At 37.8% G+C, this 27,963-nt stretch overlaps 9 protein-coding genes across 16 annotated transcripts; 4 read left to right on the forward strand and 5 right to left on the reverse strand.

Moving 5' to 3' along the window:
* Window positions 1–156: 156 nt before the first annotated feature.
* LOC105956641 (putative pectate lyase 21) lies at window positions 157–2,511 on the reverse strand. Its single transcript, XM_012980506.2, has 5 exons — window positions 1,964–2,511; window positions 1,244–1,595; window positions 948–1,158; window positions 782–850; window positions 157–642 (listed from the first exon to the last, which is right to left on the reverse strand). The coding sequence occupies exons 1-5, from the start codon at window positions 2,190–2,192 to the stop codon at window positions 409–411; spliced, it is 1,095 nt and encodes a 364-aa protein (XP_012835960.2). The 5' UTR covers window positions 2,193–2,511; the 3' UTR covers window positions 157–408.
* Window positions 2,512–3,174: 663 nt separating this feature from the next.
* LOC105956642 (ankyrin repeat-containing protein ITN1) lies at window positions 3,175–6,291 on the forward strand. Its single transcript, XM_012980508.2, has 4 exons — window positions 3,175–3,473; window positions 3,601–4,149; window positions 4,717–5,126; window positions 5,198–6,291. Exons 1-4 carry the CDS (start codon window positions 3,452–3,454, stop codon window positions 6,020–6,022), a joined length of 1,806 nt encoding a protein of 601 aa, XP_012835962.2. The 5' UTR covers window positions 3,175–3,451; the 3' UTR covers window positions 6,023–6,291.
* Window positions 6,292–6,418: 127 nt separating this feature from the next.
* On the forward strand, window positions 6,419–9,617 carry LOC105956643 (uncharacterized). The gene is made up of 4 exons (XM_088826632.1): window positions 6,419–7,057; window positions 7,231–7,954; window positions 8,028–8,437; window positions 8,511–9,617. Exons 2-4 carry the CDS (start codon window positions 7,618–7,620, stop codon window positions 9,369–9,371), a joined length of 1,608 nt encoding a protein of 535 aa, XP_088682758.1. The 5' UTR covers window positions 6,419–7,057; window positions 7,231–7,617; the 3' UTR covers window positions 9,372–9,617.
* Window positions 9,618–9,856: 239 nt separating this feature from the next.
* LOC105956496 (putative membrane-associated kinase regulator 4) lies at window positions 9,857–11,463 on the reverse strand. The gene has a single exon (XM_012980349.2). The coding sequence runs from the start codon at window positions 10,881–10,883 to the stop codon at window positions 9,987–9,989; it is 897 nt and encodes a 298-aa protein (XP_012835803.1). The 5' UTR covers window positions 10,884–11,463; the 3' UTR covers window positions 9,857–9,986.
* A 434-nt stretch (window positions 11,464–11,897) lies between these two features.
* On the reverse strand, window positions 11,898–16,627 carry PAH1 (Lipin family protein). 4 transcript variants are annotated; one of them, XM_088826631.1, is made up of 12 exons: window positions 16,060–16,520; window positions 14,270–15,787; window positions 14,027–14,169; window positions 13,586–13,909; window positions 13,405–13,478; window positions 13,228–13,312; window positions 12,996–13,082; window positions 12,834–12,906; window positions 12,689–12,732; window positions 12,478–12,606; window positions 12,285–12,383; window positions 11,898–12,171 (listed from the first exon to the last, which is right to left on the reverse strand). In XM_088826631.1, the coding sequence occupies exons 2-12, from the start codon at window positions 15,612–15,614 to the stop codon at window positions 12,118–12,120; spliced, it is 2,457 nt and encodes an 818-aa protein (XP_088682757.1). In that variant the 5' UTR covers window positions 15,615–15,787; window positions 16,060–16,520; the 3' UTR covers window positions 11,898–12,117. The 4 variants fall into 4 exon arrangements, with proteins under 4 accessions (XP_088682757.1, XP_012835966.1, XP_012835965.1 ...); XM_012980512.2 differs by having other exon boundaries at window positions 11,898–12,174; window positions 16,060–16,461; XM_012980511.2 differs by having other exon boundaries at window positions 13,586–14,169; window positions 16,060–16,627.
* A 613-nt stretch (window positions 16,628–17,240) lies between these two features.
* LOC105956545 (ASI1-immunoprecipitated protein 1) lies at window positions 17,241–19,202 on the reverse strand. 3 transcript variants are annotated; one of them, XM_012980396.2, is made up of 3 exons: window positions 19,042–19,202; window positions 17,769–18,226; window positions 17,241–17,667 (listed from the first exon to the last, which is right to left on the reverse strand). In XM_012980396.2, exons 2-3 carry the CDS (start codon window positions 18,207–18,209, stop codon window positions 17,530–17,532), a joined length of 579 nt encoding a protein of 192 aa, XP_012835850.1. In that variant the 5' UTR covers window positions 18,210–18,226; window positions 19,042–19,202; the 3' UTR covers window positions 17,241–17,529. The 3 variants fall into 3 exon arrangements, with proteins under 3 accessions (XP_012835850.1, XP_012835848.1, XP_012835849.1); XM_012980394.2 differs by having other exon boundaries at window positions 18,954–19,106; XM_012980395.2 differs by having other exon boundaries at window positions 18,923–19,059.
* A 1,777-nt stretch (window positions 19,203–20,979) lies between these two features.
* LOC105956645 (serine/arginine-rich splicing factor RS2Z33) lies at window positions 20,980–24,552 on the forward strand. 3 transcript variants are annotated; one of them, XM_012980513.2, is made up of 7 exons: window positions 20,980–21,208; window positions 21,929–22,038; window positions 22,881–22,920; window positions 23,059–23,154; window positions 23,268–23,464; window positions 23,601–23,705; window positions 23,806–24,552. In XM_012980513.2, exons 2-7 carry the CDS (start codon window positions 21,935–21,937, stop codon window positions 24,242–24,244), a joined length of 981 nt encoding a protein of 326 aa, XP_012835967.1. In that variant the 5' UTR covers window positions 20,980–21,208; window positions 21,929–21,934; the 3' UTR covers window positions 24,245–24,552. The 3 variants fall into 3 exon arrangements, with proteins under 3 accessions (XP_012835967.1, XP_088682759.1, XP_088682760.1); XM_088826633.1 differs by having other exon boundaries at window positions 21,103–21,208; window positions 22,634–22,920; XM_088826634.1 differs by having other exon boundaries at window positions 21,137–21,208; window positions 21,929–22,109; window positions 22,161–22,920.
* A 174-nt stretch (window positions 24,553–24,726) lies between these two features.
* On the forward strand, window positions 24,727–26,214 carry LOC105956647 (zinc/iron-chelating domain protein). The gene is made up of 5 exons (XM_012980515.2): window positions 24,727–25,098; window positions 25,198–25,276; window positions 25,386–25,473; window positions 25,569–25,674; window positions 25,769–26,214. Exons 1-4 carry the CDS (start codon window positions 24,820–24,822, stop codon window positions 25,660–25,662), a joined length of 540 nt encoding a protein of 179 aa, XP_012835969.1. The 5' UTR covers window positions 24,727–24,819; the 3' UTR covers window positions 25,663–25,674; window positions 25,769–26,214.
* LOC105956646 (valine-tRNA ligase) lies at window positions 26,190–27,932 on the reverse strand. Its single transcript, XM_012980514.2, has 4 exons — window positions 27,638–27,932; window positions 27,043–27,218; window positions 26,694–26,892; window positions 26,190–26,600 (listed from the first exon to the last, which is right to left on the reverse strand). Exons 1-4 carry the CDS (start codon window positions 27,729–27,731, stop codon window positions 26,368–26,370), a joined length of 702 nt encoding a protein of 233 aa, XP_012835968.1. The 5' UTR covers window positions 27,732–27,932; the 3' UTR covers window positions 26,190–26,367.
* Between the last annotated feature and the right edge of the window lie 31 nt (window positions 27,933–27,963).

Raw genomic sequence — 27,963 nt, forward strand, 5'->3', positions numbered from 1 at the left:
CAATTCCAATTCAATTCCAATTCCAATTCCAATTTCTGATTTTTCCGAAGCATGCCTGTTGTACTATAAAAAAACCTTCATTCATTTGACTATAGGATATAGCAACTAGGAAGCAAGCCTGCTGTAATCCAAATAAAACACAAAAATACTATAAAGTAAAATAAGTAGAATATTATTATTGCACAGACGAAAAAGCCATATCCGTGTTCGTCTCAACCTAGGAAAGCCCCTCCTGGATGAGAAGAAGAAAAAAACATCGGAACGTACAAAAAAAAAAAAATATAGTGACTCAACCGTACAAGCTCTGTCTAGCTACGAGGATCACTTATTTCCGAATGTTTTACTCTTGTGTCTATATATGTATAAGAGTAATATATAAATATACACACACACAACAAATAGAGTTTACTAAGAAGTCGGTAGATCAGCAGGTCGAGCGATACCTTGCCATCCAGTGCAGTTTTGAAGAAATTGTTTAAGATCGTTAGTTGCCGTTTCTACAGTCCATGTCTGATAATATTCACTAGGGTGAAATACGCAACTCTCACTCGGTAGTGGCACTAACCCTGGCTGAGTTCCAGTTACGAATAGGTCACCTTCTGATCTAATGCATCCCGTACATTCCTGCGCTTTATCAGCTGCCTACAAAAAAAAAAGGCAACAATTTCGATCACAATATGAAACAGCTATAGATACATGTTTTCATTGTATAATGTATACAAGATCGGTGAAATTTTAACAATGCTATTATGTATTAACGACATATCAAAACACGTTATACCTTTTCTGTGTAGTATTTGAAGGCCACCTTCTTTTGGCCAGCTTCGTAAATGTTGCACTGCGAGTATATCTATATACGAAAAAAAGGAGATTACTTTATCAATAATCAATAATTAAACTAGCGCAAAATTAAAAAAAATAAAACAATATTTCATAAAAATCGTCACCTGTGACTCAACACTTGCACAAACAGCATATATACCCCAATCTCTAGTGTAGTTATTGTACAAATGCACTTTCCCAAATCTGACACGTGGATGCCTCTGTCGGGTTCCATCAAAGAAACAATGGTGTATGGTTATACGTATGCATCTATCACCCGTATGCGTAGGATCGGCCCCTATTAGCATGGTTTTATCATGATTTGCAAAATAACACCTGAAATAAACAAATATATAAAAGATCAAGAAAACCCAAAACGTCCTTATAATTATTTAAACAACGTTCGGAAGTCGTAGCTAACCGAGAGATGGTAATATCAGTGCTCTGTCGAGTGATATCTATCAATCCATCATCGTAATCACTTAGGCTGCATCGATCTATCCAAATATGCATTGAATTAGGTTTGATTTGAATTCCATCAACGTCATGCCCCCTACCCCCTTCGAATACTAGATTGCATATAATTACGTGCTCGCATTCTTTCAACCTTAACCCTTTTCCAGTGAGTTTAATTCTTTGACCACGACCATCAACGGTCTTGTAAGAGGAAACATTTAGATACGACGAGAGTTCAATGGTGCCTGAAACTTCGAATACAATCCATAAGGGCTCTTTTCTCCGACATCCCTCGCGTAGTGAGCCTGGCCCATCGTCTGGAGCAAAAAAATTAGCAAGCTAAATTACGTTCAAGCGTAAATCATACGTATGAAAATGACACAGTACGTACAGTTCCTAACATTGGTGTTTCATATGAAAACAGAGGCTTGTCGATTTAGAAAACGAGCATCGTGTTTCGGAAAATTCGATCGGAACTATCGAATGCATAACACCATGAAAACTGCTAATTTACAATTACTAGAAAATCCTAGAAGTAGATCTCTCCAATAAAATGTTACTAAAATAACTTTCATGATCAGTAATTCTTACATTCCAATAAAACACAACAGCCAACAACCAAAGAAATTGAAGGAAAATAAAAATAAAAAATAATACAGCAATAATGTTGACGGATTTTCATTACCGGCTAGGGTTACGACTCGGTAAACGGCGCCGTTTAGTCCGCCGACGGCAAAACGTCCGAAGCCCTCAGCTTGTCCGGCCAGTGAGCGCAGGGTGATATCCACGTGGCTGTACAGCAAACGCGAACCCATGGTGGGGTATCCGATCGGGGCGGAGGTTGTCGGTGCCGATTGATCGGAATATGGTCCCAATTTATACGGCGGAGCACGATTGCTGTTGTGATTTCCCATTTGACAACCGGAGAATATAATAATAATATAATTTGTCGTGGATTTTGAGACTGGGATTTAATCTTGCATTAAATAATGAGCTGATATTTTCTTATCTTTATTCAGTTTTATATGGTGAAAAGTGAAAACAGAAAAAGTTAAATGAAACCGGCCGACACTTTCTCCATTGGGAAAGGAAAGAATCTTGATTGTGTATGCTTAAGTTAATTATGATAATTAAGTAATAATTAAACTAATGACTATGAGCTTAGATCCATAATTAAGTTTAGTTTATCAACTGGGCTTAAAATGATCGAGTCTGTCTTAACTTTTTACTCGCAATTGTTTACCCATTGGACCGAACCAATAATATCGGGTTTGGGCTTAGGCCCATTAAAATTGTTTATTTATTTATTATGGATACCCCTGAGGTAAGGTTAAATTACGAAAACTCCTCCTCTTATTTGAGTAATTACAACCACCTCCATCAACGATGAATCTTCCTACATGTCCACCCTTGATGAGTTAAATTTAGTATAATCTTCTAGATTATGTGTAATATTCTCCAGTTTGTATCCATTTTACCACATTCGAGCTCCACATTTTGAAACAAAATGACCATAAAATATGTCTCTTTACTTGTAAATATCATATTGCGATGCATCTGAAACAACATTTTTACTCAAAACAAGTACAAATTAACGAACATTTCACGAAATTTAGAAGAGTATGCTGAATTTGACAACATAAGAGTGCGACGCGTAAGAAAACTAATAGATGAAGGTGGATGTAATTACTCAAACATGAGGGGGTTTTCGTAATTTAACCTTACATTCAGGGGCCGTAATTTACCCTAATAATAAGTTTGATTTTTAATCGAAAACTATCAATTAAAACGGTAATTTTGATTTTCTTTTGTCTTTGATTATTATTAATTTATTTTATTAAAATAAATAAAATTAATGAAAAAAATTATAAATTTGTTAAATAATATGTATATATGTGTGTGTTAGTTAACTATTTGGAAATGTCGTTAAAAATGGGCACAAGGTGACCCACAATAATATGGTAGGTCCGGCGGCGTCAATATGCAATTCCAACCTACCGTTATAAATTCAATTCCCACCACCACCACCACCGCCGCCGCCGTTGGCCGCTCTCTCCTTCGCCTCTGCGTACGACCTACATGTAAAATTAAACAAATTAAAGTAATGGTTTATTAGCACAACAAATCAATTTATTAAAATAAAAAAAAAAAGGATTACGTTTTTTCCTCGACAATGGCTTCCATCAACAGAGAAGGTATGTATCCCCAATTATTCTGGCAAAAACAATCAAAATCTGTTATTGATAAGCTCAATTGTTTGGAACAGTAATATATTTTTTTTAATTCCGATTTGCTTTTGGTTTTGATGAATCCGATGAACAGGTGAGAGAGATCTCGAGATGGGCGTCAATGTCGAGCCTCCGTCACCATCGCCGTCACCCTCTCCGCGTGCGCCGGCGTTGGTGGTATCAGCTTCCAATAAAACCCTAGCTGCTTCAAGTTCCGGCAAGGCTCTGGTGGTCTCGAACTCCGGTAAAGCCCTAATCGTTTCAAATTCCGGCAAGAGATTCGACCAATCGGGAAAGAAGAAGTACGTGAAGCAGGTTACTGGTCGGCACAACGACACCGAGCTCCATTTAGCCGCACAGAAGGGTGACCTGGATGCAGTGAGGCAGATAATTGGGGAAATCAACGAGCAGATGCTTCAGACTCTGAAGGGGGCGGATTTTGATGCTGAAGTGGCGGAGATCAGGGCGGCCGTAGTTAACGAGGTCAACGAATTGGGGGAGACCGCTCTTTTCACGGCGGCAGAGAAGGGGTACATTGATGTGGTGGAGGAGTTGTTGCCTTACACTACGGATGAAGGAATTAGGACAAAGAATAGGTCAGGTTTTGATCCATTACACATTGCTGCAAGTCGAGGCCATCGTGGTAATTGGAATTTTTTTTCCTCAACTTTGTTCAAGTGTTCGATAAGAACGGCTCACTTTTAATCAACAGATTTATTGATGGTTACATGCTGTGACTTTCGTTCCGTTAGTATTACATTACACGGAGTCCACCTTATAAATTGTGTGATTTTGTTCTTCCATCACCCCCCCCCCCCCTCGATTTGCGAGTGAAATTAATATTTGGTGATTATTTTGTTTTATTACTATAATACATCAGGTTTTGTGTCAAGATGTGTTCAAATTTAGAGGCATGTCACGCTCACTGACGGATTGTAATGACCTGTAATGGTAATCATAAATTGGCGAACGGAGGATTGAGATGAAAAGTTTGGAGAGTCTAATCATACATTTTCGATGGTTTAGCATATACCTACTTCAGATACTTGAACATGCTAAAAAATGTGTCATCACTTTGTTTTGGGAGAATTTATTAGTTGGTGATTCTCATTATCGGATAACATGATTTCTTTCGAGAGCATGATATTCGATATCCGATATTCCTCATCCATCCTGCAAGTACTAACTGTGTTTTTTTTTTTGGTTGCAGATATTGTCCAGATACTGCTAAAGCATGATCCAGAGCTGAGCAAAACAGTTGGTCAATCAAATGCAACTCCTCTGATATCTGCAGCAACTAAAGGACATCTAACAGTTGTCAAGGAATTGCTTTCAAAGGATTCTAGCTTGTTAGAGATACCAAGGTCCAACGGTAAAAACGCATTACATTTATCTGCCCGTCAAGGCCATGCAGATATCGTAAAAGCATTGCTTCAGAAGGACCCTCAATTGGCCAGAAGAACCGATAAGAAAGGACAGACTGCACTTCACATGGCTGTAAAAGGCGTTAGTCGGGCAGTTGTGAAGTTGCTTCTGCAGGCAGATGCAGCTATTGTCATGCTTCCCGACAAATTCGGTAACACTGCTTTACATATCGCCACAAGGAAAAAGCGTGCTGAGGTATTTATTTCAAATATTTTAAATTCAATTGAAGTATATTTGTGGTTTAGTGATCTTTGGTGTAATTGCAGATTGTGAATGAGCTCTTAATGCTTCGTGACACAAACGTTAATGCGCTGACTAGAGACCACAAAACTGCTCTAGACATAGCCGAAGGACTCCCTCTATCCGAAGAGATTGTGGAAATAAAAGAGTGCTTGGCTCGTTATGGTGCTCTCAGAGCCAACGATCTGAACCAACCGCGAGACGAGCTTCGTAAAACCGTATCGGAAATCAAGAAAGACGTGCACACTCAGCTCGAACAAGCCCGAAAGACAAACAAAAACGTAAACGGTATAGCAAAGGAGCTAAGGAAGCTCCATAGAGAAGGCATAAACAACGCCACCAATTCAGTCACGGTGGTGGCGGTTCTTTTCGCCACGGTGGCATTTGCCGCCATCTTCACAGTTCCTGGCGGCGACGACAATAACGGGATGGCGGTGATGGTGAGCAGCCCTTCTTTCAAGGTGTTCTTTATATCTAACGCGGTGGCACTCTTCACTTCGTTGGCGGTGGTTGTGGTGCAAATAACGGTTGTGAGGGGTGAGATAAAATCGGAGAGGAGGGTTGTGGAGGTGATCAATAAGCTGATGTGGCTGGCATCCGTTTGCACCACCGTGGCTTTTATCTCCTCCTCGTACATTGTTGTCGGGCGGCATCATAGGTGGGCGGCGATTCTTGTCACCGTGACCGGAGCGGTTACTATGGCTGGGGTTTTGAGTGCTATGACGTATTATGTGGTGAAATCGAGAAGGATAAGGAGAGTGAGGAAGAAAGAAAAGTACTCGAGGAGTGGAGGGAGTTCGTGGCGTCACTCCGAAACCGATTCGGAAGTAAATCCTATATATGCTATTTGAATTTTTCTTATAAAGAAACAGAGCAGTCTGGAGAAGTCATATGATATGTTCAGCTCGAACACATCATATTTGTCATTGGGGATGTAATAAAGAAACTAACTGATTTGGTGGGGCCAAAGTTAAGCTTCTGGAGAGAGATAGAGAAAGAGATATGTATAGAGAGAGAGAGAGATGGAGTACTCATGGTGGATACTATGTCGGCAAAGTGTAACACAAAAGATACTGTCCATAACAACAAAAAATGATCAAGAATTTATTTATGGTCAAAAGTTTGCTCCCATTATTACAGCTTCTCCAGAGTGATTGTTCAGACCAAATGTCAACTTCTTCTTCTTCTGCACTCTATTACTGTAATTAAAATATATATTCATTTTCTTCCATAATATGATCAAGATTATTCTGGAAGGATGTCTTTATCCATGACTCGTCGAGTTTCTGACCTTTTACTACACTACAAAGATAGTGTTAAAAACAGGTTAAAACGGTGGGGCCCACACCCCACCCCCCCCACCCCACCCACGAGGGGTCCTTATTAGCAGGCCGGCTTGGACTCTGACTTTCATCAGGTTTATTGTTTTTTTTTTTGGTCAACGTCAACTACCACCATTTTTTTTTTCTTGATGCTTTTTTTCTCTATTTCAGTGTACAAATTACATAAAATTCGAATATTTATATAGTTGGTAGATATATTATGAAGTTATCAATATACAAAAAGCCCACTTGACTAACTGATCGTTGTCAATCCTTAATTTGACATAGTATGTGATAAGGTTCTTGGGTTTATTTATTTATTTATTTATTATTAATAATGATAATAATAATGGATATTTGTTCGTTTAATCAAAAAGAACAAGTGAGTATCTACCCATGTGGTTGGCTTTTGTTTTGTTGCCACTGATTGTTTGGCCAATGTTACTTCTTCACCTCTATGTTTCTTTGTCTTTCTGAATGATTTCTCATTAATTCCAAAAGAAACCCTCTGAACATCAATTAAGAACTGTCTTCAATAATCAATTGAAGTCGATGAAATTTCAGGTAATGAATCTTCTTGTCTTTACAGCTTTTACTTTGCTTTTTTTTTTTTTTTTTTGGGATCTTTTTCGGACAAGATTATTTATATGATTGATTTTTTTTTTGTCTTGTCTGAAATTGGATTAAACTTTTTTCCAAACTTGTGTAGTTTTTAACTCTTATCTGAAAATTCACAGGTTCTTGGCTTTTCAAGGGCAGAATGATTGGTGAATGTTGACTTGAAAAGCTATAACCGTGTGGAAATATTAAAGTGACTCCCACTGTAAAAGAGTGTGAACAGAATTTCTTTCTTCTTTATTTTTTTTTAACATTTGTTGGGTCCAGATTGTGTCACATATCACAAAAATCAGATAAAAAAAACAAAATCTTGCCATATTCTCCACTCACTCTGTCTGAATATGATAACTTTGAGGTGCCAAAAACCCTAAATTCGATCTGGGTTTACTGAATTTCTGCTCAAGATGAAATCTTTTTGCTGCCACAAATGAATATTTGATCTGGGTTTTCCCTAGTAAACAAAGATTTGACAGAAAAGAAAAAAAAAATTGTAGTTGAGATTTCCAATGGAAGCTCCAGCTGGGCAGCAGAGCTTCCCCAAGAAGCAGATGAAGAAACAGTTAACCGGAAAACGGGACGATACGGCGCTTCATTCAGCTGCAAGATCAGGGAACTTGGAATTGGTTTTGGAGATTATTAATGGTGAAAGTGTGGGGGAAGAAGAATTGAGAAAGTTGCTGTGTAAACAGAACCAATCTGGTGAAACTGCTCTTTATGTGGCTGCTGAATGTGGCCATGTTAATCTTGTACAAGAGTTTGTAAAATACTATGATGTTGGCTCTGCTGCCATCAAAGCTAAAGGCTTTGATGCTTTCCATATTGCTGCCAAGCTAGGTGAATTAGGTGAGCATATCTCTCTTTCATTTTCATTTGTTGCTTAATTCATTCGTATTTTCATACGTATATCGATTTGCAGACGTGTTGAAGGTTCTCATGGAGGCTATACCACAGCTGTTAGCCACAGTCGACCAATCAAACACCACGGCGCTCCACACAGCCGCAGCGCAAGGTCATATCGAGGTGGTCGGTTTTCTCTTGGAGAAAAACAGTAGTTTGGCTACGATAGCAAGAAACAACGGTAAAACGGCTCTCCATTCTTCGGCAAGAAACGGTCATTTCGAGGTGGTGAAATCCCTTTTAAGCAAAGAGCCGGGAATCGCTGTATGGAGTGACAAGAAGGGACAAACAGCCCTTCACATGGCGGTTAAGGGGAACAACACTCAAGTCATCGACGAGCTTATTTCTTCCGACGCTTCTTTGCTAACAATTTCCGATGGAAAGGGCAACACTGCATTGCACATAGCCACACGAAAAGGTCGCCCTCAGGTATTGTACATAATCTAATCATATGTTCGTATGTTTAATGAAGCTCTGTTCTTATCATCGTAAATCTGCACAGATTGTTCAAACTCTACTGAAACATAAAGGGCTCAACAAAGAAGCCATTAACAAATCAGGAGAAACTGCTTTAGACACGGCCGAGAAATCGGGCCATTCAGACGTAGCGACCATTCTCCGAGAAAACGGAGTCAAGAATGCTAAATCCCTAACCCCACAAGCAAGAGAACTCAAGCAAACCGTGAGCGACATAAAACACGAAGTCCACGACCAGCTGGAGCACACACGCCAGACTCGGAAAAAAGTACGAGGCATAGCCAAACGCCTCAACAAGATGCAGTCCGAGGGTCTCAACAATGCAATAACCTCGACGACGGTTGTTGCTGTCCTAATCGCCACGGTGGCGTTCGCCGCCATCTTCACCGTGCCAGGCCAGTACGTGGACGACCCGAAGAATATCCCGGCGGGATTCTCCGCCGGAGAGGCGAACATCGCCCCGAACGTCGAGTTCACTATCTTCTTGATATTCGACTCGCTCGCGCTCTTCATATCGTTGGCGGTTGTGATAGTTCAGACGTCCGTTGTGGTGGTGGAGAGAAAGGCGAAGAAGCAGTTGATGGCGGTTATCAACAAGCTGATGTGGCTGGCTTGTGTGTTTGTGTCGGTGGCGTTTCTTGCACTGTGCTATATAGTTGTCGGGGATGGAGAGAGGTGGTTGGCTATTGGAGTGACTATTATAGGGACTTTGATTATGGCGACGACACTTGGCACTTTGTGTTATTGGGTGGTGATGCATAGGATCGAGGCTTCTAACTTGAGGAGTGTGAGGAGGAGCAGTAGGTCACAGTCGTGGTCCGTGTCGGTCGTTTTATCGGACTCGGAAAGTGGCGAGGTTGACAGGAATAAGCTATATGCTCTGTGAAGTACATGTCTTAACATGTGAACACATCTATGTGTGTGTATGTATGTAATATTGTATAATGTTTTTTTTTTTCTTTCTTGTCTTTTGTAATGAAGGAAATGGCTGGTTATGCCTAAGTTAGGTTGCGGATAGAAGAAGAGTTGGTTCAGAAATCAGAAGTGTTTTGCTGATTGTACTCAGTTTGCTCTGTATTCAACCAATCATACATCATTTTCAGATTAATATTACATTAGCATTTTGATGCTCTCTCTCTCTCTCTCTCTCTCTCTCTCTCTGGAAGTTGCCTTTACACATGAAAGCAAGGTGGTGCTGTTATATAAGTAAGATTCCCTAAACCACTTTTACTACTTTGTGTTGACTGTCAAAAGAGAAGATTTTTTTAAGTACACAATTTCACTTTTGTTCAGGTTCATGTGTGAGACCTTTTTCTCACATCCTAAAAGCTATTTAAAATATAAAAAAATTAAAAATTAAGAATTAAAAAAAAAAATGAATCAGTTTATCTTTGAAGGAGGTAAAACTCTGTGCACTGTAATGCAATTTTTTTTTTACTGAATCAATCTGCATGAGTTAAAACTTAAAAGTACTCACATTGTACTAGTACAAGATTTTGAGTTACAAAATCTGCAGAGACTTCTTGCAGTGAGCAATGGCTGCATCGATCGAGACCTCAATCTCAGTGGCGCTGCTATTCCTCTTCAGAGATTCCATTTCATAAAGACCGCTCGAATTAAACGAGGAAGAAGACGATGAAGCGCCCGATGAAGACGAAGACAAGCACTTGGTCGGAGAATGTCGTTTTATCGCTCCGGAAAACGACTTTCTTTGGACATTATTACCCTCGATCCCCTCTTTATCAATGAGAGCAGCTATTCTTGGATAAGCAGTTCTCGAAATAAGTTCCATCGGCTTTTTCTTGACAATCTTGAAACTTGCCTCGGCTTTCGACGAATTTGGTGAGGAAACTACGGGCTTCGCAAAGAGAGATTTGAGAAAAGCTGTTGAAGATTTCAGCTTCTGAACGAGGATGGAGTGCTTAATCAGCTTCAGCTTTTTGGAGGAGTAAGGCTTCAGCTTTGTGGGGTAGCGGTTATTGTTGTTGATGAAACTGCTTAACTCGGTTGACCATTCAAAGAAATAATCGTCTGGTTTGAGCTCACAGCTCACACGGCAAGATTGTGACGGAGAAATGTTGCAAGAATCTAACGGTGTGTTTGTGGTTTTGGTGCATGGTGCTGTTGAGCAAGTGAATAATGGGATTGAGTACTTGTGGTCTTTCTCAAATGCCTCTTTGGTTATACTACTAAAAGCGGCGGCGGCGGTGGTGGTGGTGGTGGAGGAGTGGAGGAGGAGGTTTTGGAGAGGGAGGAGTTTGCCTTTGAAGAAGAGCTCGTCGGCTGAGCAAGCGGTGGCTTGTTTTTCGTCGCTAGCGAACGACATTTGAAACTCGAATTCTTTTTTCGAGGGCGATGAGGTTATTTCCATTTCTATGTATTCTTCATTTTTGGCCATTTTTCATCAAATGTGAAACTTAGCAGAAATTGTGTGTGTGTGTGTGTGTGTGTGTGTGTGTGTGTGTGAGCTTATTAATGAAGAGGAGAAAAAGGGCAGATGATTCTTTAAAAGAGGGGATGGGGGTTCCAAGTCAGAAAAGCAAGAAAAAACATTTTTTGTGGAAATGCTATTTATATATTTCTTATGTAAAGTAACACTTTTTATATTGCAATAAACAATATAGAAAAAAAATTCAGACCAATAATTAAATTTTAAGTTCGTTTTCTTACAGCATCAAAAATTATGTTCAAGAAAAAACTCAGGTTCCTGAATATATGTGAAAGAACAAAACAAAAGTTTGAATTTATTTATTTATTTTATTATTTTTGAGAAAAACAAAAGTTTGAATAAAACATATTCAAATTTCAATTCTGATAACAGAAGAGATTCCTTTAAAATCATTACTCTAATCTGGCATTTCTTAGTGCATCTGCTCATGCTTTACAGGACCTGGATTTTCCCACTTTAATCCCAAAAAAAGAAAAAATAATAAAAACAATTAAAAAAATAAAATTGGGAAACAGCCCATTCCTCAAAACCTGGTGTTTTGCACCCCTCACCATAATTATTTAATTTCAAGAAATGGTCAAAACATGGGCATATATTTATATAGTTAAACTAGGGTTCCATATTTTTATGCATCCCAAGCAATAGCCTTTTGTTTCCAAAGCCTCTTGTAATAAAGTCCCTCCTATCCACTCACCATACCTTAAAATAATAATCTTGTTCAGATAATTTCAAAAAAAATATATCTTTTAATTTCAAAAAAAAAAAAAAAGATTTATTTGAGCAAGTACTCATGGTGTCATGCAAAACATCATATGATTTTTGTTTTCATGTAAGAAGAAGAGGCACATTTGTAATTTCTACATCACACAGTTCACATGCCAAGATTTTCTTTTACTTTAAAGGATTTCCCATATATATATATCAGTAAAAAGCTGCACTAATTAAAAAAAAAAAAAAACAATATGGAAGAAAAATAATACAATAGCAACAGCTGCTTTATTTGTTAAGGAACTTTGTAAACCTCCTTTTTTTCGTACAACATGGTTGGTCTACGGTTTACACAAATGAGTTTTCTTTCTACACATAATAACGAGCACAGCCCCCCCAAAAAAAGAACATTCTTAAGAAGGAAAAACGATGAATCGAAGAATACTTGTCTCGGAGAAACGGAAGCTTCTAGAAGTTAATCAATGTCGGGCAATGGCATTTTCCAGTAATTCCATGAGTTGTAATCTTCCTGCTAAGCCATCACAGTTTATAATGTGAGATTTTATTTTTAACCGTAAAAAGTTCACAATTTTTCGAATTATTTTTTTTAATCGATTTTGTCTTTCCTTTATAAAGTAGTACCTGCTCAACGAGTGATGTCGGTGGGAACATGTCATGCACCAGTGTATGCAGAGAAGTGTACGATTTCACATCAATACGGTGATTAATTGCCACCTCACCCTGTAATAAGCAAAACGAGTTTACAAAAAAAAAAATTTGCATGTTTCGATTTTTTACTCTCGAAATATGTGGGAAGAAAAAAAAAAAAGAATACCTTGGGGTTAATTATAAAGATCTTGCCCTTTGGAATGCCGATTTTTCGGTAGCTAAGCTCGTCAGTATCTCTGTTACCAAATCCCGCGTAAAATGGATTGTAATCAGGGGGGAATAGAGCCTTAATATCCTGCAAAATTATATTCATGACAAATTTAGAAAGCTAAAAAGCTAGTGCGATTTTCTCCAAATTTAATAGCAACATTATTTACCTCCAAACATGCAATTTTGAACTCGTGTGGAGCTCTTCTAATTACTGCCATAATTGAAAGAAAAAAAAAGTATGTCAGATATATACGCAAAGAATGCATGTACTAAACTAAATGTATTCTTGTAGTGAATAGTACATATATATACCTTCTCGATACAATGAAGGAAATAAACCGTCAGGGGAAATAACAACAGGTCCATTCGGTAAGCTTTTCCCATCCTGCAACCATTTTTTTAACGAATTTCAAGATTCCATTTATGCATTTTAAAGAAACTAATAATTACTCGTGCAAGGCGTAGTAAAGTTACCTGCTTGAGATTGAAGAGAAAACTTTTCGTTAAGTATGCTTGAACAATTGCACGTGCACTCAGAAATAAGAGCTGGTACCCGTTTTCCTGTATCCCGAGTACCAATATATAATCACAATCGCAAACTTCGATAAAAACAATGGATCAAGAAACTATTAACCTATTATATATATATTCCCAAAATCAATACAGTGGATTTTAGGTATCGAAAATAGAATATTTGAGGGAGAACCTTAATTGCAGAAAAAAGACGAGCTATCCCAGAATGCGTCCAGTCTTTTCCAACCAGAGGCATAAACTGTCCAAGAACATCAGACCTACAAACAACCAAACGTGCCCAAGAATCAAGAAAACATAAATTCTGCCTTAGAAAAAAGTAAACTAAAAACGAAGAAACAGAATATCTTACTTAGTAATTGTCCCATCCACATCGGAAATCACAATCCGCGTATTCCACTTCCACAAGTATATATGAGCTTCCACCTATTTCAGTAAAAAGTAAAACTTAACGAAAATAAAGATTTTCCATACCCAAATAACAGTCTTATCTAATCAAGAATTCATTTTTATCCAATCAAGAATCCACTCACCTTCTGTGATCCAAGAACCCTAGTCGAAAAAATAAAATTCACCATATTCTGCCCCTCTTTAAGATTCAACGACGCAATTTGATCAGTAGTCGGCACATTCGTCCTCAAAATTTGCTTACGAGGAGACTTAGCAGTGGCTGAAGTGGGAGTCGAAACCGAGTTCGAAATCGAGTCCGAATCAACAAAAACATCCTCATTCGCAGAGTGGCTATGCTCTAACGTCTTAACCCTCCTAAACGGGATTGGCCAGAGCCTCCATCTTCTAGAAGGAGTCGAAGGCATTCCTAATTCATCCTCCTTTGCTTCCGTTTTATTGTTATTATCCTGTTCCACAGATATGACATCATGCAGTTCAACTTGTGGATCCAAACCAAAAGCTGCCATACCAAGAATTGTATGTGCAGCTTTATCCCATTGTAAATACTTCCCTCGTATTCTTACAATTAGGTTCTCGTCCTTCAGAATTTCATCTCCGGAAAGTTTGAACGCCTCCATTGAAATTCGGTTTTCCTCGAAGATTTTTTCTGCTGCGTCCGATCCCATTCCAGTGTGGAGCAGTTTTCCACATAGAGATATTTCCACCCCTGTTATATATAAAATAAAACGTAACAAATTAACAGTTAGCCAAATAAGTAGTGACTCCAAATTTTTAATGTTTTACAGACAGATGGCGACATTTCTTACCTGTAGATAAATCTGGCTTCATTTCTTCGACTTGTTTCACTGCTTCTTGATTATTATTGCTAACGGTTGTTTCAGAACCATCGTCATCCACATTTATTTCAGAATGATTGGACGATAATTCATCATCATTTCTTGACATTTCAAGATTGCCCTTTTCAAGCTCATCGTTTATCAATGAACTCGATGGAGAGTCTTTGCTATCCACAATTGTTGCAGAATCATCATGGACATGATGTAACTCTGGTGAAGATAATTCATCGTCATATCTTGATATTTCAAGATTACCCTTTTCGGGTTCATCGTTTATCGAAGAACTCGAAGGAGAATCTTTATTTGGATCATCAAGAACCTTCCCCGAAGAACCCTCATTTTCCCGATCGGCATTGGTAGACTGAACAGACAATTGTGGGAGATCCAAGCAACTTTTAAAAACCTCGTGCCTTATAAACCTCCCCGATTTATTTTCCGAATTGCCCTCAATCGAAAGCTCTTTGTTCACTTCACAAATATTTTCACTAGTAACATTAGGTATTGAAGGATCGAGCTCAGTTAAATAATCAGCAGTCCACGTATCATCGTCTCTATTATACTCTTCAGTCCCTTTACCAGGTCCAAGGTGAAACTGAGGCGTACTCAACTGAACATTTTCGGCGTTCGTCTCAGTGGACAATATAGGCGCTGTAAGTATATGACCATCCACACTAACCAAGATTACTTCCGAATCCGAATCTTGCGATTCCAATGCATGCTCAACACTATCTAAATTATCGTATCTACTCGAACCATATTCAGAAAACTCAACCGAACCCTCCAGAGAAGACTGTTCATCTTGAAACTCGTAAAATATCCGATCACTATCGGATTCGGTTCTCTCTAACCGGTCCATACCGAGGGGCGCACGTTCATCCCTCACATCCACATCAGCATCGTTAAAATCGGCACTGTCTTGTCTGAAATAATCGTTCCCTTTCGAACCGCTTTCGATTGTGCTATATTCAGTGCCATTATCCTCTCTTCCCACTTCGAGATTGTCCGATTCCTTAAATCCCTCGGCGGCGTCCTTGTCTGAATCCACTTCTCTAACGAAATATGCTTCGCCGGAGTTATCGAGATGCATGTGGAAATTCGATTCGACGCCATTGACTTCTATCCGCACTACCTTCTCTGCTCCTTTAAGAACACCTTGGAATTTACCGAAACGGACATACCAAGGTGTGCTTCTAAAAGTTCCGTCGTGCTGCTTAACGACAATTATGTCAACTGCACCACCGAATGGGTGAAACGGGGTTGCAACCGAGTACACTCCTTGGGTTATGAAGCTGCTAACTTTACCAACCACATTCATTTTCTTTCCTTTTCCCTTGCAAAAATACCCACCCCCAAAATCGAAAACTATTTTCAAAAATTAAAAAGGGATATCTTGCAATCCCTAATCAATATCAAACAAAATGTATTCCACCGAGCAAAGCAGAACTCTCAATCATTTTTTTCCAGTTCTTGAAATTGGCGATTGATTATCTGCATGCGGGTACAATCAACACAATAAATTAACTGATCATGCATTAATTCTGCCGATCGACTCTCCCAATAAAAAAAGCCTAATCATAAAAGGAAAAATATATATATTTCACATGATGGTAATTGCCTAATTGGTAATCCAATCTGCGTTAATAACTACGATTGGAAGGTCAACTAGAGCCCTAAGAGCGCGTGATTTTCACATTAGGAAAATGAATGCAACACAGAAAAATTAGAAATCAAAACACAAAGAAAATCAAATCCAAACTTACATATCCAAGAATTCGCGAATTTCCCAGCAGGAAGGAAGAAGAAATCCGCGCACCCAGATATATATAAATATAAATATATATATCAGAGCTCAAAAGAAACTGAGTACAATCGCCGAATTTGTTGTTCTGAAAGAAGATTCCAGGAATATATTTTCGAGGGTCGTTTATTTCCCCTCTCTCTCTTCTCTCTCTCTACTTTCTCTCTCTAAATGGTAGGTGGTTGTGGTAAATTTGTATAGATGGGTGCTGTGCTGTTTCGTGTTGGTACGAAACCACAAATGGTGACTAGATAGAAAGCCGTATTTAATTTTTTCTCCTTTTTTTTTTTTTTTCTTTTTCTGGGAAGGCTAAATTTTTAATTTTTTGGGATGAATTTTTGGATAATTAAAACCAGATTCATACATATTTCCCCAGTTTCTAAAGCATTAAATAGGTAATGGCGTAATGCTCTCCAGTACACTAGTCTCTTATTTCGTCATTACCCCTTATATTTATACATATTTACTCAACCACCCCATAACTTTTTTCTTTTCTTTTTTTGTAGTGAATTTAAAACTTTGAAATTGACATTTTCCATCGCTTTGAACCAACGTAATTAAGTTGTCTTTAATGAAATTATATTAATTTAAATAAAACAATTCATGCACGAAAAACGTGGTGATGTACAACTCAACTGCTAAAGCATATGGGGTTAGGTGGGCCTTTTGGTTTTTATCATAATTCTTTTGTTTTGTTAATATTAATTTCCGATTTGACTAATCCGAAATAAATTTTCGTCTATTTTCTTTTCTCTCCAAAAGTCAATATATTATATAACATCAAAATAACACTACATAATTGTTACTCATAGTTATAAAATAATATTTGTACAAATTACAAAGTGTTTTTGTTATCAACGATGACGAAGAAATGTACCAAACAAAAGATAAATTTGGAAATCGAAAATCGAAAATCGGAAATCGGAAGTTGAAAATTGAAAAATCGAAAATAAATTAATATCCCACCTAAAATAATTAAATGCCAAGTATTCTTTGGCCGGTCGCACTTATGAGTGTCTCAAAAGGGACACACATGTGTAATGTGTTTATAACTTGATAGTATTTCTGGTCTAAGTTCAATCTTACTATTTATTAATCAAGAGTGTATGTATATATATATATATAAATAAATAAATATAAAAATATTGTTAAATGCATATAAATTGCTGGAAATTAGTAGATTAACATAACCAACGACAAACCAAACCAGGTATTTACAGCAAATACCAAGATTTGCAACATAGCAACATACTAGAGCATATTATACATGATGAACAGCTTGAAGCAGATGGTTTATCGTTTATAGGGATTTACGAAAATCCTTTTACCGCGATTTAAGGTTTTCAAAGTAGATGAAGGACAGAAAACGTAGAAACAAAAGGTCGTTTGCCAGACGCACAAAACTCTACCTTATAGATATATAATATATGTACTATTTGCGAATCCCGTAGCGCTCTGCCAAGCGTTTACCGTCACGAGAAACGCGGCCCATCGCCTCAAGTTTCTTACAGTTGACTCTCAAAGTCTCGGCTTGTCGTTCTGCAAGACTTTCTTCCTCCTTCAGTTGTTGCTACAAAACAAAAACCATAGCAATACTAATACTTATCAATAATTACTTGTAAAAAAGAATCTCAAAATAATCAATAAGATGAAAGAAACACGAAATTTCACCTCGAGTAAGAACGAAGCCTCTGCGGCGTGCCTCTTCACCACATTCTGGATTTTCTTAGCAATTTCAAAATCGGGATCTTTTTTCCGACGCCAGCTGTACTGTATTTCCCTGCCTGGTTTTCTTGGACGATTGTCAAACATCTCAACTTGAGCAGGCTTTGCTCTGACGGGCCTAGGCAGTCCACCAATCATGAACGATAGAGTGTTCATGTCGGTGATAATCCGTTGGGCGAGAGTTATGTTTGCCATCTCAACTAGAGCAGCCCGTGGGACGCCTTCCGGTTGCATGAAGGTGGGGATGAACTCAACACTTGCCACGTCACCAAACTGATTGAAAGCAGCTTTCACGACAGTTCCGGTAACTGCTGGCGATAGGTTGTCGATGTATATAGTCCTTCTAACTTTGTTTAGAAACTCGACATACTCTTCGGTTGAGTCCATGAACGATGCAAATGCTCCTGAACAAAGACGATACAGTAGGTTATCAGTAATTTCATACAAAGACTTAGCAAAGAAACGAGATTTCTTTAAGCCCATCACCCTGCATACACAATAGCTACTTATAGCTAGTAATCAACAAGAACATCATAATTGTACATACTCTAATGTAAGAGATTATTTAACTTCAACGAGAAACCACGATAAATGCAAAATCTGCCAGATAATCATATCATTATATGAAGGAAAGCACACACACACACACATCATATCACTATTCAATTTCGTGAAAATTTTCCATCTCAAAGCCTAAATATCCACATCATTTCACGGATACTTCATATCGTATTACGAAACAATATCCATAACCATAACACAGCAAGATAGGGAAAGCTTGGTTTAATTCCACCCCCCATTTTTCATTATCTTAAAACAAAACAAAATACTTCATACAATTTCCACACAAAACACTTTTCCCCTTTTCAAAACACATTCCAAATCATCTTCATAAAATACCCCAACAATCTCTCTCTCTCTCACACACACACAGACACACTAATACACGCACACACACACACACACACACACCAACCAAATAAAATATTAGCAGTAACGAAGCAAGACAATATCAAAGACAAATATACTACAAATCCCTAACATATTGCTCCGAAACACAAATTCGCAGAAAAATCTCAAAACAACTGCCTAAAACGTACTGATTGGTTAAAAAGTTGAGGAGAACCCTACCAAATTGATGAGAGAAATTCCTATTTTCTTCAAGAGCAAAAGCAATTATACGATCTAAAATCACTTTTCCGATACAATTTTACTTTACCTTGGAAATTTGAAGAAGATAGGGTTTCAATTTTTCAAAGAGAAAAAAGTGGAGCTTGCAGAAACTGGCACTATATACCATTTGTAGACCGTTTTTCGAATAATTAAGCAAATATCTTAAGCGGGAAACTTACGCATCATTTTTTGCTATTTCCAGTCTTTAATTTAGACGTGGATATATAATTTTAATTTATCAAGATAATAATTATAAGCCCAATTGGAAATTGTAATTGAGTCCAGCTTGATGGATCCACGTTGAGAAAACAAATACATATTATGGGCTGTTAATTTCGTTAATTTTTTGAAAAAATATCTTAGACGTTTAAAAAATAAACTGTTGAATAGTAAATAAAATATTTAAATATATACCTATTTCATTTTATTTTTTTAAATCTTATAATAAGTAAAAAATAGATTATAAGACCATTATTCAAACACATTAAAAGTTAATTATAAAAATACAAATGTAATATAGCTTATCAGATGTTTAAAATAAGTTTAGCCAACCAAACGGATCCTAAGTTTTACACTACACTTAGTATAGTACACACCCTTGTAATATATATGTGTAATTTTACATTTATAAATTCTTCATTTGAATTTTGAAGGGGGAGAGTTAGATGTTACACCTCATTATTTAAAATAAAAAATTGCATAATGTTATATAAGAATTAAGAACTCATTTAATATAATATAATCACACGCAAATCTCATGATGTATCCAGAATTAACAACAAAGCATGAAAAGATTAAAAAAGAAAAACGAATTATTAAAAAAATAAAAGAAGAAAAGAATTCCTCACTTTAATTAATTACTACATGAACAAAGCTACACGCCATGTTCCACAACATCTACAGTAGCAGCGCAAAACAGCACCCTCCGGAAAATAGCACGCACCGCCGCGCATGAAAATTCCCTCAGCCTCCTGACGGCCACGCGCCGCCGCAGCCCCTTAAACCTCCTCCGCCGGACCTCCCGCTTCTTCTTTCTTAAACCAATCATTCTCTCTCTAACTTTAACAAGGCATTTCATGGTTCTCTCAGGCACCGTCTCCTTTCTTGAAAACGTGTAGCTTCTGAGGTACATCTGCCTGCATGAAACGCTGTCCACCACCCTACTCCGCGGCCGGGCTCCGCCGTGCCCTGCCGCCGACTTAACAAACTCGGCGTCGGACTCCGGCCATTTGCAGATCTTGCTCATTTGTTGGTTGGTGTTCTCTGAGTTTTAGAAATGTGTGAAAGTGTACAATGGGTCCATATATATATTTATTTCCAAAATATAATTTCATAAATGTTAATTATAATTTGCAATTATTGCTTTTTTGTGCACTTTTTAATTAAAAAAAAAATGATGGCTATTGACTTATGGAAGACTATAAGATGCCAACTGTCTAGTAACAATCCTAATTATCGTGTATTTAAATTAAACATTTTGATCATTTTAAAAGTGAAATTAAAATCTAAGACTATTATATCAATATAGTGTTTCTATAAATCAAATAAATATGCCATGTATATATTTCATATGACTCACTTTAGCTTAATTCATAAGTAGTAATGGAATAAATCAACAAACTTTGTTGATCTATGTTACGATTTGTGAGAATCTTCGATTTCTTCCTCACTCAACAGCTCTTACGGTGATATGTCCCTCGAATATCACAAATGCCATTCAATTGGATAAATTCATGTCAATTCCGATGGAAAATACGTTGAAACTTGTAATACGGGGCCAAATGCAACTGCAACGAAATTTTGAAGGGGGAAAATCTAATTTTTGAATTTGTAGGGGCAAAGTGCAAAATAAAAAAAATCTAGGGGGCAATCCTATAATTGTTTCCTATATTTTATGACCCAATATGTAAGGTCCAAAAAGATAAGTAGGTCGAAAATAACTATTTTGATAAATATATTTGGTAAGAATTTGAATTGCGAAATTACAATAATAAATCCAGTGGTCTATTTGGGCCGGCCAATTAATGCTGGTTCCAGCCCACCTAGTGTTGATTCCAGGCCGTTGGATTAGATTGAATAAATCTGAACCGTTAAACGCGTCGGTTAGCAGGATATAAGTTTCGTTTAGATATTACCTATGCGCGCTCCGTCTTACGTTGTGTCCTGAAAAAATTAGGGTTCAATCATCTGAATTGGGGGATTTCATCTTCGAGGTATGAGCATTTATCTAACTCAATTCTCTCGTTTGTGCCCATTTTTAGGCTTGATTTTGGATATTTGTGCCTTTGTGAGTTCTGCAGAAATTGCGATTCTAGATTTCGATGTTGTTATTTTCGTTGATGTGTGGTGATGATTGAGTGCAGCTATTGATTTTTTCTTAATTTTTCTGTCGATGTATTAGGTTAGTATTTGGATTCACCAGTTTCTTATTTGATTGTTCTGGGGAATTCCCTGTGGGACTTGTGCGATTATTGACATTTTTGTTTTAGGGCGAGGTTTGAAAATTTTCTGGGATTTTTTTGGGAAATTGTTCTAAATTGTTTTAGATGACCATATATTAAAGAGTAATAGGCAAATTAGTATCTCAGCATTTAGTTTTCCTTAATAAAATGTGATGAATTTATATTTCGTTACACAAAATGAGAGAAATTTTCAGTGGTCAAATGCATATTGCACTGAATCGAATATATACTGGCTAAAGATCCACCTTTTATCTACATACCCGTTATGTGTGTGTCTCTTTGTCTCCGTGAAGGCTTGGGCCATTCTTTAACCAAAATATCACCCGGACATCACAGATTCCTATTTGGGGTGGATCGTTTCTGAAGCAGCTACTAGAATTTGCCTTTTTATTCAATTGACAAATTCATTTGATTAGTTCTTAATCTTCAGACTTCATCTTTCATCTTTATTCTAATAGTTTTGTTCTGCAGCTAAGAATGCCTCGTTACGATGATAGCGGCAACACTCGTCTCTATGTTGGTCACTTATCTTCAAGAACCCGTTCTCGGGATTTGGAGCATGTTTTCAGCAGATATGGAAGGTAATTTTTTTAAATGTTGTCTCTGGTTAATCAGTATTGTATTGTTACTGTCTCATCTTGAATTTGAATTTGTATATATGGTTCATTTGGAGGTCAGACTACTTATGTGGTTGTGCTTGTAGATATCCTTTGTATTCAATTTTCTTGCCTTAAATTTGTACTTGATTTCCACCATGGAGTAAAAAGGTGTGGCTGGTCCTGCTTTCTTGATTCTGAGTTCAATTGAGACCGTTTCTTACTTCTATAGAGTAAGAGTGATACTGTTGCCAACTATCTCTTTGAATTTTGGCACTGTGGTTAGAAACTAAACAGCCTTTAAATAAATTCTCTAATTTCACCTGGCTAAATGTATTCCTGATCTGGGATACAATAGGAACCGAGCTGGACTCTTGTAGCATTTTAGCATAGGTTATCCTTTGGTTTGGCTCTGCAAAGTTCCGTGACCGTAGGTTGTAGTTTTGCTTCTTTGTTGCAAGTAAGAATCTAATTGCCTGCTCGGCATGTTTCTTACTTGGGCATCTTTTTCATGTTATCTGTGAAGGAACAATGTGGCCATAGGTGCCGTTGAGTTTTAACTTTAATGATTCTGTTGAAGGTTTCTGAGCCTTTTCCTGACCTGGTGGTCAATGGTGGGAGGGTGGTGGCCTTTGCCTGACCAGGTGGTCAATGGTGTGAGGGTGGACCTTGTGGAATGTCTTGGCAAATTGTTTGAAGCCTTTGGCGATTCTTTCTATGTTGTCTTTACATGTTTTATGGAATTTGCAACAATCAAAACTGGTGTTTAGTTCGTCTTGAGGACCAAGTTTTGATGGCCTTACTGTTTCTGACAACCATTTCCGCAGAGTACGTGATGTGGATATGAAGCGAGATTACGCCTTTGTTGTACGTATCTACACTCTCTATTGCTTATGGTTATCAATGATCTTATATTTTTCATCATGTGGGAAAATCATTGAGTTTGTGTCACATACAATGTCTGTTTTCCTGTGTTTGTTTTTGTGTTCCTGTCCTAATATACAGGAATTTAGTGATCCACGGGATGCTGATGATGCAAGATATAGCTTGGACGGAAGAGATGTTGATGGACGTCGTATCACTGTTGAATTTGCCAAGGGGGTAAGTTTCTTTTCTTGCTTAATTAATTTTCTTTTGATTATTCTGGCTGGGTAATACAATATTTGACTTCTGTCTTTTTGACTAATTCCGGCTGTTGAATGGTATTGCTGCAGATCCCAAGGGGACCTGGAGGTGTTCGAGAATATGTTGGTAGAGGTCCTGCCCCTGGCTCTGGACGGTGTTTCAACTGTGGCATCGATGGACACTGGGCTCGAGATTGCAAGGCTGGAGATTGGAAAAATAAGTGTTACCGTTGTGGTGAAAGAGGCCACGTTGAAAGGAACTGCCAAAACAGCCCTAAGAAGCTTAGGTAAATGAATATATAAAAAATGGCGCTATAACGAGTAATGTCTTTATTATTCTTCATATGTTTCTATATATATTGAATTTTCATAAAAAAATTGCAAAAAAGACATACTTCCTAAACGATTTTCGATCGTGTGCAGCACTAGTAAACGTGGTAGGAGTTACTCACGGTCACCTGTGAGGTCCCGTTCTCCTCGACGTGGCAGGAGCAGGAGCCGAAGTTTCAGCAGGAGCCGTAGTTACAGGTTCTTTTCTTCTCCTAAAAAAAAGTATTTATTTTTTCAGCATTACAAAATTTCGATTTATTTTTTGGAAATGTACGTAAACCTTTACTCCTTCACACAGTCGTTCAAGGTCTCCAGCTGCAAGAAGGGGGAGAGATGAAGAGAGGAGATCGAGGAGTCCACCTAGGCATAAGAGGCGCACTTCTTCTTCTCCATCAAAGACAAGGAAACGCAGCCCAACACCTGATATGGAAGACAATGAAATCGGGAGAGAGAAAAGAAGCCCTTCTCCTCCTGCTAAGGAAAAGTACAACAGTGATATCAGTCCAAAAGAAACTAGCCCTAGCCCAAGGGATGATGATAGAAGCCCTTATGCTGCTGCTGATGCTGCTGCCAATGGTGGAAATGGCAGCCCTAGCCCTAGGGATGATGAGCGGAGCCCACCTGTCGACTTTGACAACATGGGGAGAAGCCCGAGCCAAAGCCCGAGAGGTGGAACGAGCCCGGTTGTTGGTGATGAAAATAATCAAGGCTATCCTAGAAGCAGCGAGTCTCCTTGAATTGTCTGGTCCTAGCCCTTTCTTGAGAGAGAAAAGAAACGGAAAGCAATGGGTTGTTATGGAATTATGGGTTACTTATGTTGGATTTATATTGGGAATGTTTTCGTCACTAGCTTTTCTATCTTCCGAAGTTCTGTTGTTTTGGATCTTTATATAAATGTTGTTTCATTGAATGTATGAACTTTACCGGTATGTCGTCGTTTTGCGCCCCCTCCCTATTACGTAACACTTGTGAGTGGGGATGACTATGATGTACTACTATGTTAGATACTTCGCATTTATATGGTAATAATGTTATTGTTTTTTTTTTTTCTATTTTGAAATTGTTATTTTTTTTTTATTGGTAATAATTAAGTATAAAATTTGAAATCGAAATCAGAAAGTTGGTAATAATTTTTGTTACTAATGTAAAAAAAAATTTGATTAAAGGATAATATAAACTAAATACTATATTAATTAATTTATTAGAGATATGGGCCTCTGTAATACAGCCCCAAATAAAGATTCTGGATCAACAAGAACCTAATCCACTTGGTTCTTGACCATTGAAATTTTGAAGTTCCAACTACATAAAAATGTGGCACGCGGTGGCGATCTCTCATTCTCCGCCGTGTTTTGCCGTCGTGCGGGCGGCGGCGAAGAAAAAACCGGCGAAAAAAACCCCACCTTATCAGGCGCCAAAGAAAACAACAGAACGCCAGAAACCCATCGAAAGCAATAACAGTGGGTTTGGCGGGAAGAAGAAAGATCCAGTGTGGCAGTGCATACAGAACTGCGGCGCGTGTTGCAAACTCGACAAAGGCCCCTCTTTTCCTTCGCCTGAGGAAGTCTTCGACGAGCCTTCAGACATTGAGGTTGGATATTGTGTGTGCGTGTGTGTGTGTGTGTGAAATTCTTACAGAATGGGCAAAAAGGAATTGCATTTGAGTTGTGTGTGTATGAATTTGTTTCAGCTGTACAAAAGCTTGGTTGGTGAAGATGGGTGGTGCATACACTACGATAAGAGCTCGAGAAAATGTTCGATTTACAACGGTGAATGCATTTTCGGTTTCAATATTGGATTCAATTTTACTAGCATTTGAACTTACCAATCCAAAAATATGCTGAATAAGTTAATTTCTTGTTTTTTTTTCGACTTTAGAGCGTCCGTATTTTTGTCGGGTTGAGCCGGAAATTTTTCACACTCTTTACGGGATTGACCCGAAAAAATTCAACAAGGAGGCTTGCAGGTTTACAAATTACAACCATAACCCTTTCGTTTTTTTTTCTTTTCGGTTGAGTCTCAATTAGTAGTTTCTCCATTAACACATCCGTTGAACTCCAGCTGCTGTGTAGACACAATTAAAGCTGTGCACGGGACAGAATCGCAAGAGTTGGAAAACTTCAATAACGCAATATGGAGCACCGGTTCAAATTGACGAATCTTGCGCGTATGAAATTTCTCGTTCGTCTATTGCTCGTTAAAATAGTGCCTCTGAGTTCTGTTTCAAAGCAATACATTTAAATTTGGATCTTATTTTGCAGGTCCTGTTTTCTAAAATGAACTAGCTTTTCCAGAAGGCTCTGTTTTGAAGAGACGAGGGTCATTACCTTATTATGGAATTTCGACAACCTTGGAAAGTCATCTGAATATACAAGTGCGAGAACAATTGTTGATATACGTTTTGTGCACTTGTTTCGACGAGTGTGGGTCGAAGCCATGTTACAGATGCTCTCGTTTTATGACGTCACCTTTGGAATTGAACAGCCGAACGCAAAAACAGTTGATGATTTTCCGAGTTTTAATTTAGTGGGTTCTTTATTCTAAAGGTAGTAGTGGTCCTTTTCATAGCTTTCTTGCTTTCATTCGTAAATGTCGAAATTCCCGACAAGAAATAAGTTATTTCAGGGAGAGTTTCGATTTTTTTTTGGCATGAGATTCGTATGTCCTAATAACATCAAATAATTTCATAATATCATTTCTACGTAAACACTGTCCAAAATCGCAGCATTTACACAGCCTTTCAATATCCTATGTTTTATCTGTGTCAAAAAATATCTGTGGGGAATCGAGAAATTGTTCCCTTTGTAGTTCACAAAACTTTAATATACAAATAAATAAAAAAAGAAAGAATAAAAAATACTTAAACTACATGGCTAAGAGGTCCAATACCCAACTCGTCTTCAATATCGTCGGCATCTTCGAACAGTTTAAGGAACCGCGCCTGCTGTTGTTGTCTCTTTCGTTTCTGCCAGTATTTGCAACCACTTACCAAACCAGCAACAAAAACGACCGATACTGCTACAACAATAACTACAATTATAGCCCAATGAATCATATTCGTGTTGTCTTTCCCTTTCGATGACGCTTCTGAAGCTGAAAAATGAGTGAAAAAAAAGGTAAATTCCATATATACACGTTCAATAAAATAACCCGATTAAAACTGGATAAATAAATATGAAGGCTCACCATTTGCAAGAGGGACGCATTCCGGACATAGAAACGTGGCGTTGAATTCTTTCTCTTTGAAATGGACGTATTTGCCATCAGAACTATTGAAATCAGATGCACAGAACTCCCATTCATCGAATACGTCGTCAGATTTGATCGCGTCCTTCTCGTAGAATCCACAACGCTTGCATTTTATATTTTGAAGTTCTGTTAGAGGCTGAAAAATTAACAAAAAGCAAATGTAATTAAACATCCCATAATCAGCATTCCCAAACGAGGCCTTTGAAAGAAATACAAAATTATATAATTTGCATCAGTCTTGTTATTTAACCTAAACCGAAACCAAATACCGAAAGGCAAGATTTACCTGCCAAGATTCTTCGCCTTTGAAGGTATACAAAACATGCTTTTCTTTAACATCCGGTAAAACTGTGTCATTCTCTCCTTTACAACTGAAGAAAACTGTCGGTTTCGACGGAAGCCACTCGTGCGTTTTGAATATCTCGATAGAATCGAGCGTAACAACTGCAGCCGATACTAATACTGGAGACAGGGGAATAAGAAGACAAATCAATAGCATAACTTCAAATGATGCATGTTATTGCACTAATCACTTAAAACATGAATAAATAGATAAATAAATACTGTCTGAAAATCGTGATTAGTTGCCCTAATTTTTCTCAATCCAATGTATAATTGAAATTAGACATCTCTTTCTGTTGATCAATATTAGTAGTCAGGAAAATCTTAATTATCAAGTTTAAAAATAAATTAAAAAAAATCCGAATCTCACGAACTGGTTTCTTTCGCCAGCAATCCTATTTCCACCAATCACTCGACAAAAAACTAAATAAATTTAATCAGCAATCAGCAAATATAAATTTCGATTAGGTGAAAAATTGTCATGAAAAATCATTCACACATCGAATTTTACAGCTGAATCGAAGAATAAAAAAATCTACCTTGGGAGTAGCTGAGAAGAATCATGCATGAGAGCAATAACAAAAATGGAACCCTCGTTCCGAAACGCCGACGTATCGCCTCGCGGCTCACCATCGCCGCCACCGTATTGCACTCAATAAATAGATCAGAAAAAATAATCTGTTCTGATGGATCGATGAATAGGAATTCTCGGATTTATTTTATTTTCAACAATTTTTCTGGTTTTGATGTCAAAAGCTGGCGTGAAGAGAGAGAAACTGCGGAGAGAAGAGACCCGAGGTCGCGCGTCAAACGGTCGTTTTGGTTGAAGGTTGTGCGCTGCGCTGACAAAGTTGTACCTCATAAG

Source organism: Erythranthe guttata, chromosome 12, assembly GCF_056151865.1.
Source record: "Erythranthe guttata isolate IM_541 chromosome 12, IM_541, whole genome shotgun sequence".
Classification (NCBI taxonomy): domain Eukaryota; kingdom Viridiplantae; phylum Streptophyta; class Magnoliopsida; order Lamiales; family Phrymaceae; genus Erythranthe; species Erythranthe guttata.